The sequence below is a fragment of the Mandrillus leucophaeus genome, unplaced genomic scaffold (genome assembly GCF_000951045.1).
Source record: "Mandrillus leucophaeus isolate KB7577 unplaced genomic scaffold, Mleu.le_1.0 Scaffold171, whole genome shotgun sequence".
Taxonomy (NCBI): Eukaryota; Metazoa; Chordata; class Mammalia; order Primates; family Cercopithecidae; genus Mandrillus; species Mandrillus leucophaeus.
In genome coordinates, this window is record NW_012101710.1 from 1,133,121 (window position 1) to 1,143,996 (window position 10,876).

Consider the following 10,876-nt stretch of genomic DNA (forward strand, 5'->3'; position numbering starts at 1 on the left):
GAGGGGAGGCTGGAGGGGAGGGTCTAGAGGGGAAGCAGGAGAGGAGGATGGAGGGTACAGAGGGGAGGCGGGAGGGGAGGGTGGAGGGCACAGAGGGGCTGCTCCACAAGACTGGGCAGCCAATGGCGGGGTGGTACCTGGAAGGCGACCTCTGTGCTCCCATTCAAGCCACAGAAATTAAGCAACACAGACGGGCAGGTGGGGCAAACAGCACAACTAGCCTGTCTTGTGTCATCGGTATAAAATACAAGTAATAGGAGCCAATTTGTTTCTCTGTCTTTGGCCTGTGTGCTCCTACGGGTGGCTCCTACAGGTCCACAGTGACAGTCCTGTGAAACCAGTAATGCTCCGGCCACAGGGCGCAGGGTTATAATCTCATCCAAATCCCTTGGAATTGACAGAGACACTCTCTTCAGGGTTTTTGCAGTTTGCGCCAATCACAAAAATCCTACCTGTCACAGCAAATTCTTATGAATAAAAGGGGATTTAAATCAACATCATAAACTAGTGACGTGTGTTCGTGTACCTTTAAAAGTCAGACCACGGAGAGGTGCTAACTCAAGAGAACACAAAAACAATCAGATATAAATGCAAAACCAAAGTTCTTAAGATAGATTTAAATATTTTAAAAAGGAATGATGATTGCAACAAACATTTACCGGGAGATACATTTCTTCTCTTGTTTAAATTCCCTTAAAATGTTTGAACACAGTATAGTCCCGTCTACTAGAGAATTACACATCAAAAATTTTAATTTTGGTTCAATCTATAATGTGCTGTGCTCACATAACTATAGATCAACCTTGATAAAAAAAAAAGTCTTTGCAGAGAATGGGATGTGTTATTTACATCTCTAGCGGCAGCATGGATGGGGAAGGTAGCAATACCAGCTCAGGCCCCTCATGTGGAATCGACAGTGACTGGTGATTCAAAGCCGGCTTCCTCGGATGCTTTTAACAGCCTTTCGCTTCTTTCAGAGGGACCGACGGGTTTGCACTGCGTTGTATTTACAAGAGTCATAGTCAGGACATGGAGCCATTTCCGAATGATTAAAGAAATGGGACGCGATCGAGGCAAACCACCTTTTGTGCAGTATTCCTTTTCTTGCTAATTTCATGGGACAATACCAGCTTTTTTTTTTTTTTCTCTTGCAAAGTGGCAGACTGCAAATTTTTGTATTGAAGGGGCTCTCTGAGAGTTTTCTTCTTCTTTGAGTTTTCCTGTTCTCAATTCCCCTTATTCCCAAAGAGGAGAGATGAAAAAGAGATTCTCCTTCCTAGAGGCGGCCTCCAAGGCTACCTCTTATCAACAGCGGCTACCACTGCGGAACACAGGCCGCTCTCATAGTCATCACAGCCACTTACGAAGAATAAACGCATGACAGTTGCTGGAAAAATGAGAGAAATAAAGGCACCTTGCCTCACAATTTAACCTCATCATAAACTGATAATAAGTTTAGTATTTTCTTAGCCACTGTACAAGGCACAGTCCCTAAACACTAATATTTTCCAGCATGTAGAGCTGGGCAACTCCATTGTACTTAATTTTATGTCCTCTTTCTCCTTGGTTCAGGAATAATATGTTGCCCAGTTTGAGGAAGCATCTCTGTTCTCTTTTCATTTATTTTTTTAAGTTTAACAAAAGGTAACATCCAATAGTTTTACCTTGTCTCCTAGGTCAAAAAATAACAGCTAAATTAATAATTAATAGAATAATTTCTAAAATAATAATTTCCTTTTTTTCTTGAGATGGGGTTTTGCTCTTGTGGCCCAGATTGGGGTGCAGTGGTGCGATCTTGGCTCACTGCAACCTCCGCCTCCCGGGTTCAAGTGATTCTCCTGCCTCAGCCTCCCGAGGAGCCGGGATTACAGGTGCCCGCCACCATGCCTGGCTAATGTTTGTATTTTTAGTAGAGATGGGGTTTCACCATGTTGGTCAGGCTGGTCTCAAACTTCTGGCCTCAAGTGATCCGCCCACCTTGGCCTCCCAAAGTGTTGGGATTACAGGTGTGAGCCACCACGCCCAGACAGCAATAATAGAATAATTTCTGAACACTGATGACGATAGCCAAGTAAGAGAGCTATAGAAAAGCTTAGCGGCCTAAAAGCTAGAATAGGAGAGGGATCTCTACGACAGGGGTTTCACCGCTCTGTTTCCAAGCTTTGTGACTAGAGTATTCAGAAGGACGTTTCCTGGAAGGATTCAGAATATCAACACTTCGGATTTAACGGACTTACATTCTTGGGAAAGACTAGGAAGGATTTGGAAGATAAACTCAACCTCACCTTCACTGGCTGATAAATAAAGCCACTGAAATACGCTGTTTTGTTTCTGCAGAAGAGTCAGTGCCGGATGCTATGTGAGATGCTGACAACACCACTTAGAGGCTCGGGCTTTACCTGTGATGAAAAGAAAGGCCTTCGCCCTGGCCGGTTCAAAAGCGCTCCCCAGCAGCGCCGCCTCGCAGACATACAGTCCGGTGTCTGCGGACGTCGGGTTGCTGATGGTGAGACGTCTTCCAAAGCTATGGAGGCCACTGGTGATTCTCACTCCATTCCTCTTCCAGGTCACACTCAGGTCCTCCACAGGCCTGTGGGAACGAAAGGCGTTCATGACAATGACTGTGACTCATGGAGGTGGCCATGGTCATCATCTCAGGCATGCGGCACAGGCTTGATGAAGCTAATTCTACCAGGGTACATGGCAGGTTGAACAATGGACACTGAAAAATCAATCCAGATACAACTCTACTCCCTCCCAGCACGCATCGACGATGCATTCTGCTCAAGGGCTATTGAGCAAGGGTAGCTAATTGCCGCAGCAATGGACCATAAGTGCTAATGATCCCGTTTGCTCAGGAAATGAACATTTAAAATAAATACTACGAGGGGACACAACGACATGGAAGGCGGGATCATCCGAGCTTGATTCTGGAGCGACCGCTAAGGAGGCAGAGAACACCTTGGCTGACTACAGAGAAGAGCAATGAACTTTTTCCTCTGCCTCAACTCCTCCCTCTTCCCTAGAGAGTGTCTCAGAGGAGCCCCCCACTACCACCCAGAGCTACACTGAAAGCACCGCCCTGTTTCAGTGGGGGACTCTGGAAGATGTCAATGTGTCCATTTCCTTATCTACCCATACCTCGTATTCCTGGCCCATCTGGCCAAACAAGACCACTGTTGCTAGAATGTTGAACCTCATGCTCCAGTGTCTCCTTCTGTGGTCGGCTTGTTACAGGTCATGTAATATTTACTGGGAGTTTCACAGGAGACGCGCCTCGTACCTGGCACTGGCTATACATTCCAAGGTGGTCTCACTGGATCCAGCCACCACACTTCTGTTGCCCGGGGGAACCACAATGGTGGGGGCCGTGGTTTCAGGTGTGCCAATATCTCCTGTGGCAGAGAAAAGAGAAATGTCCATGAAACTCTAAGTACAGGAGCTCCCCCCAACCCTTATCTGAGGGGGATACATTCCAACACCCCTGGGGATACCTCAAACCAAAGAAAGAACCAATCCCTAGACACAAAATGTCCCTGATGCATGATGGCTCCACACAGGATTTTTCAACTTTATGATGGCACAAAGGCCACACACATTCAGTCCAGTCCTCGACTTAACAACGGAGCTACAAAAGCCCATTTATGACTTCCGATATTTTCAACTTCCGATGGATTTATGGGAACATAACCGCACCGTGCGTGGAAGGGCGTCTGTTCCAAGTTCCTCCCTCTGCATACATACCTGTCATAAATGTGTAAATGAGGCACACTAAGGACTGACTACAACTAATAATGAACAGAACAATGACAACATAAGGTAATGAAAGTTACGCGAATGTGGTCCCTCCCTCTCTCTCAAAATATCTTACTGTGCTGTACTCTCCTGTTTTCGGACCATGGTTGACTGAGGGTAATGGAAACCACAGAAAGTGAAATGACAGCTAGAAGATGGGATGATCGGAGCATGACAAATGAAGACCATGGTCAGAGCCATGTTAATAGGAAACCCAAATCTCACGGCCCTACGTGAACCCCCATGAGAAGCTCTGGGGCGGGGTCACCGTCCCTGGCCTTTCTCAGACCACATGAGCTGGGGTCCAAGCACAGCCAGTGTCCTCAGGCACAATCCACAGCCTGTCCTACAGGGCATGGTTACTGGGCCTTACGCTACTGCTTCGTGTGTCGTGTGGCTAAGGGGCTTTATTTAAACTGTTTGGCATTTTCCAAAATGCTTGCTGGCTTTATTTTTCTTTTATTGATTTAAGACTTTGCTTACTGAGTTACCTAGTCTACCTGCTATTTCCAAATCTGTTCAATTCCACAAATATTTCGTGTATCAGCCACTATGTTAGGTACGGGTGTCATTGGAAAGCAGTGGGCATTCTTAGTCCTGTCCAAATGTGCTTCCTTGGAGCCAATATATTCAATTAACAAAGTGTTCAGTCCCGTTACTGGAGTTTTAATCCCTTTTTCCTTTCTGAAAAGTAAATATCCTGAATCTATGTTTTTTGAGTATCAAACTATAAATAATTTAGCTCATACTTCTGGTGACAAGGGAGAAAAAAATAGGACATACTTTTGGTCGCTTTTCTCTAAAATACATTTAACATCAAAATTAAACTACCCGCAGTACACTTTACTACTGTTTATTTAGGGAAAATGAAGACCAATCCAACATTTCTAGAACAGGGATTTCAATAAAGGGCGGAGATGTAAGAGGCTGGAAATAAAAATAAAGGGAAATGACTGCAAATCCAAAATGCTTCATCTGGGCTTCATGCTGAAGGGAGTCGCCACCATTGTGAGCCGCGGAGGAAGATTCTGGCAACTGAAAGGTTCTAGCCTGCCGGGCCGGCGGTGGGGTGAGGGCCACTGAGAGAGAACAACGGGAGAGAGAGGACTGACTTCTCATCAACACTGATTTCCCACAGTTCTGTGCTCTGGCTTGCACTGCCTAAGCAGTGTGTGATTTTTGTATTAAAGGTGCATGTGAATCCTCAAAGAAACACAGAAGCTTGATGCAGACAGAGTCAACTAATTAATGTTTTAAAACCTCTATGTTGATGGCATATGAGGCTGACTCTCACTCAGCCCTGGGTCCCTGGGGGGCTGAGGCAGCCTTCCCTGTCTCGAGACTCTCCAACTCTGTAGCGGACCCTCGAAGCTTCTCCGGACACCTTCCTGCTGGTGCCTTCCCTTTGTAAAATTGCCGAGATTCTTGGGCTGGTTATCAGATTTCTGAGGAGATGGCGGAGTCCAGATGCACTCACGATGGGGCAAAGGACATGAACGGAATGCCAATCAGACTAACGGCCTGCCTGTCACCTGTGAAAGTCGCTGATGAGAAACGACCGGAGAAGCTAATATTTGCAAATAGTTATGAGAAGTGAAGGGAGGCCGTGGCTAATGCCGAAAGGTCACTGAGCAGGGTGCTAATTTGGCATTAATCACTCCTCAGGCATGGTGGCAGATGAGGAAGTCTGAGCTCAGGGCTGGGGATGACGCCTGAGGAGGACGGTCCCTGGGCCACTGACTCCCTTCTCCCCAGACTGGTGGGGGCTCAGCTCCTGGCAGACCCCAAGGGGCTGTGCTATGGACAAATGAGCCCCAAGGCTGAGTTCACAGCCCCACAGGGCCAAGCGCCACAGGCACCACACACGCCCCTCCATCACAGGGTTCAGCCCCACCACAGGAAGAGGAAGCTGTCCCTCGTGTTGATTCACCTAGAGCCTTAAAAAAAGCAGTGGTGGCCGGGCATGGTGGCCCACGCCTGTCATCCCAGCACTTTGGGAGGCTGAGGCAGGCGGATCAGGAGGTCAGGAGATCGAGACCATCTTGGCCAACACGGTGAAACCCTGTCTCTACTAAAAATACAAAAAACAAATTAGTCGGGCATGGTGGCCCACGCCTGTAGTCCCAGCTACTTCGGAGACTGAGGCAGGAGAATCGCTGGAACCTGGGAGGCGGAGGTTGCAGTGAGCTGAGATCGTACCACTGCACTCCAGCCTGGGCGACAGAGCAAGACTCCATCTCAAAATAATAATAATAATAACAACAAATAAATAAATAAAAAGCAATGGTAATACACACACAAGATCACTACCACAGCAAGGTCAAGGTTATGTAGGTCTTCTGATGGCAAAGTTATGCATTTTCTACTGAAACTGCACAAAAACATTTCAGTAGAATATTACGTAAGTGACCAGAATCCAGATATTCCAATAGCAAGGAGAGTGCTCATTATAATACATGATCCTGGTATATTTTCTTCCTTTACAAAAAATTGTTTTAAATTTCAATCAAATTCGTATGTGCACATAAATTAAAAAGAACAGTACAGAGAGGCTTAAAATGAAACAAAACCATACCCCCTCCCGCTAAGGCAGTCTCCCCTAAATCTGTTAGTGTTTTATCTTAGTTTTGAGTTCCATGTCTTTAAACTATAGGCATCTATTGCTATGTCTTGTTTTCAGCCAATCTGAGACATTATCTATTGACTTTCTGCTACAACAGATGAACTTTTAGCTCACACCACTTTACGATGATCTCAAACAGGATTTTTACTTCTTCTGTTATTTACCTGTGTTTTATATATATATGAATATATGTAAATATTTTTAAAAGACATATAGATATATATTTTTAAGTGATATAAAGATAGCTATAGAGATACATAGATATATATGTATATATTTTTAAAAGATACACATAGTGAAACCCCATGTCTACAAAAATACACACACACACACACACACACACACACACACACACACACATATGCAAATACATTTTTTTAAAAGGAAAGGCAATTAGAAATCCCAGGGGAAAAAAAATCTGTAGAAGAAAGAAATATAATCTCTCTATACTGTCTAGCTGTGCAGTAGATGATAATCTTGACATAGTAAATATAATATAAACACTGTATTTTTTTTCAACTTTAGAATTAATCTATAGTCTAAAATGCCAGATGTAATTCTGCCGAGGAAACAGAACGTAAATGTTTGGGGTTTATTTTTATTTTTTTTTGTTTTTGTTTTTGTTTTTTTTGAGACAGAGTCTCGCTCTGTGGCCCAGGCTGGAGTGCAGTGGCCGGATCACTGCAAGCTCCACCTCCCGGGTTTATGCCATTCTCCTGCCTCAGCCTCCCGAGTAGCTCGGACTACAGGCACCCGCCACCTCGCCCGGCTAGTTTTTTGTATTTTTTTAGTAGAGCTGGGGTTTCACCGTGTTAGCCAGGATGGTCTTGATCTCCTGACCTCATGATCCGCCCGTCTCGGCCTCCCAAAGTGCTGGGATTACAGGCTTGAGCCACCACACCCGGCCACGTAAATGTTTTTAACCTCAGCGATATAAAACTACAGAAGACGGAGTGAGGTGGAAGAGCAGAAGAGAACTGAGGGTAAGGGTGGCTTCCCATTACACAATAGGGAGAGAAAAGCTACTGATTCCAGTAGCACAAGAAATAAAGAAGTGTGTGTGTGTGTGTGTGCATGCTCATGTATATACCTTAGAGTTATAATGGTAGACAACAAAAGGCCTACACATACTGTTTGGACTATATTTTGAGAAGGATGTGTGAAGACGCATGAGTTAAAAAGCTCATCTGTCACAGCGGGAGGTCAATAGGTAATGTCTACGATTGGTAAATGCAGAATTAGCAATAGACACATATTGTTAAGACACAGAGTTAAATATTAGCACAAAGGGCTAAATAGAGAAGAGCATGCCTCTGGTGTGAGAGTGGCGAAAACCGCTGCACTCTGTTTACAGCCTTTTGTACTGTTCTCTTTTATCCACATGAAGGCAATCTACCGAGTTCCCTTTAAACACAGACGTTCCCTCTCCTGTTCGGTGTGGACTCGTCACTCTAAGAGTCTCCTCCACTGCATTCTTGGGTAACACCCGCTGTTCCCTGGACCTCACTGTCTCCTTCTTGGCATATGTCCTCACTTAACTAGAGCATCCTTAAATAACTTAAGAAAAGGTAAGTTTTCAAAGTTCTTGAATGAAGTAAAGAATGATTTTTGGCCAGGCTTAGTGGCTTACATCTGTAATCCCAGCACTTTGGGAGGCCAAGGTGAGTGGCTAGTTTGAGATGAGCCTAGGCAATATGGCAAAATCTTGTCTCTATCCAAGAAAAAAAAAATTAGCAGGTTTGGTGGCACATGTATGTAGTCCCAGCCACTCAGGAGGCTGAGGTGGGAGGATCACTTGAATTCAGGAGTTTGAGACCAGCCTGGGAAACACAGTGAAACCCCATGTCTACAAAAATAATTTTTTTATTAGCCAGGTTTGGTGGTCTGTGCCTGTGGTCCCATCTACTTGAGAGGCTGAGGTGGGAGGACTGCTTGAGCCCAGGAGGTTGAGGCTGCAGTGAGCTATGATCATACCACTGCACTCCAGCCTGGGCAACAGAGCAAGACCCTGTCTCAAAAAAAAAAATAAAATAAAATAAAATGCATCTAAGTGTGTGTGGGGGGGTTATAAATTGTGCTAGGTAATTGAAAGGTCCTTTCACTCTAGACATGCACACTCATTAGCGTTAGTTCCTTCATAATTTTCTCCCCTCTGTTTTCTCTGCTTTTTTCTTTCTAGGGCTCTTATTGGTTGGATTTTAGGACTCTGGATTGATTCAACATGCTTCTTACTTTTTTCCAATATTTTCCTTTTTTTAATTTTGGAAAGAGCACCTCACCTTTATCTTCTAACTTGTCTTTTGGATGTTTATTTCAGTAACTATATTGTAACTCCCAAGACTAACTTTTTGTCCTGTGTTCATTTTTCATTGCATCCTGTTCTTGTTTTGTAGGTGAAATACATTTCTAAATGTCTTGGAGGGTATAAATACTTTCTGAAGTTCCGTTTTGTGTTCTTCTGGGATCTTTTTTCTCCCTCTTTGTTAATTTGATATATCTTTTACAGGAAGGGCTTTCTTCAAATGATCCCTGTGTCCTTTCACACATATGAATGAACCAGGAGATGTCAACTGACGACTTCACGTTAATAAAGTGAAACACTCACAACTATTCTGAAGGGACCCCAAATCCCAAAATGTGGACGCCTTTTCTCTGGGGCCATTCATTATCTATATAGACTTCTGTTTGTTCATCTACCTTTTTATTCTAGCTTAAGTATTCTGCTTACAGTTTGAGGGGTAACAAGTAGACTGTTTTTGTTTGTTTGTGAGACAGAGTCTCACTTTGTCACCCAGGCTGGAGTGCAGTAGCACAATCTCAGCTCACTTTGACCTCCACCTCCCAAGCTCAAGCAATTCTCCTGCCTCAGCCTCCTGAGTAGCTGGGATTATAACATAGACTGTTCTTTATACAAACTACCAACGGTTCCCCCTGCTTCTAGCTCTCTGTCATAACCAGCCCCTCCATGACCAAGTCTGCCCCAAGTGTCCCCAGGCTGAGGCCCTCTCCCCAGGTGGTTGTGATGCCGCCCTCTGAGATCCTCTTTCTGGGTGTTTGTTCTCATCCTTCTTTGGTACTGGCTCCTCTTCCTTTCTTTTTGTCATTGTGGACGTAAGTCTCTTCCTCTTTTACTGCTTTTGAGTGGGTTTTTTGCTCCTTTTGTAAGCAAGAGGAAGTCAACGGATGGACTTTGCCATTTTTTGCCTGCCATGATGCCTCTCTACCAAAAGGTTTCCCAAGTTGAGTTTTTAGAAGATGCAAAGAATATCTAAGTATTTTAAAAAGAATGAAACCACTTCTTTATTTCTGTTATTTGCATATCTGGGATAAAATAAACACTCATCAAATACTCAATGATTAATTTATCATAGATATTCTAAAATAGCCACCGCTATTATTACTTTCCGCTTCAACGTCCTACATTAACAAAATGCCACATACCAATGAATAAAGCCTCAGTTCCAAGAACGAAAACAAAAGTAGAGAAAGGAATTCTATTTTGCCAAGCTGCCATGTAGCCACGAAACAGCTTGGTAAATGATTTACACATGTTGGCCATTTAATATAATGACAACCCAGTAAGATAACGATTGTTATCCCCCTTTTACAGATGAGAAAATCGAGGCCCTAAGTCACATGGTTTCATGTGATAGAGAAAAGCTTTAAATCATGGAATGTCTTCATCCAGAGTTGATAATCTTTCTTTTACATAATGCTGCCTCCTCCTAACAAAAACACTGGTTGTACTCTGTTAAGCAAAAATTAAATGAACTAGAACACTCCTTCCCTCAAGCATTTCCTTAATTGAGACTTTACAGCAGCGATCTCAACTGAACGTTTCCCAGGCTGGTCTTAGGTGGCTGGAGGTGAAGACACTGAATCAAAAGAGGATTTCTGCAGAAGTCAGCAACCAACGGGCGCCAGGTAGCTTCACAGGCAGAAAGGCAAACACTTCAGATGATGCCTCTTTGTAGTTACAGGAATAAAGAACATGTAGCAGAGGGAAACGAAGACTAATCCTAGTCAATTTCCCCCACATGAACCTCCTTACTCACAGAAGAGGCTGAGGAAAGAGAAGCTGTCTAGGTCGCATTTAATTAAAAAGTACATTTAAAGAACATCAAGTCTCTGAAACAGAAAAAAAAATAAAGTTCAAAGTTAACCCGAACTGCTAAGCTGTGGAATTACTGCAGATAAAATTGGATGAATGGAGAACACCCCGTTCTGTGGCAGCCCACACTGTGCTCCAGGTTGGGGAGCAGGCGAATGAGAGACAGACAGCAGGTCACGGAGCCTCGGCGCTAGGAACACAACCAGGAGGCAGGGGTGGGGTAGGGGAATGAACCCTGCCCTGAAGGAGGAGAGGAAAGGGAGCAGCCCTGTGGGCAGCTGGGCACACAGCTCTCCAGGCAGCCAGAACAGAAAATGCAAGACCCCCTCGATGCACAATGGGGGAGA

At 44.4% G+C, this 10,876-nt stretch overlaps 1 protein-coding gene across 1 annotated transcript in view; it reads right to left on the reverse strand.

The window, feature by feature from the left end:
- Window positions 1–10,876, reverse strand: part of SDK1 (sidekick cell adhesion molecule 1) — a 707,360-nt gene that overhangs the window by 350,699 nt on the left and 345,785 nt on the right. The window contains exons 6-7 of the mRNA XM_011976935.1: window positions 3,284–3,395; window positions 2,400–2,590 (exon numbers count right to left, since the gene is read on the reverse strand). Coding sequence (XP_011832325.1) covers window positions 2,400–2,590; window positions 3,284–3,395 — 303 coding nt within the window. The remainder of the gene's footprint in view (window positions 1–2,399; window positions 2,591–3,283; window positions 3,396–10,876) is intronic.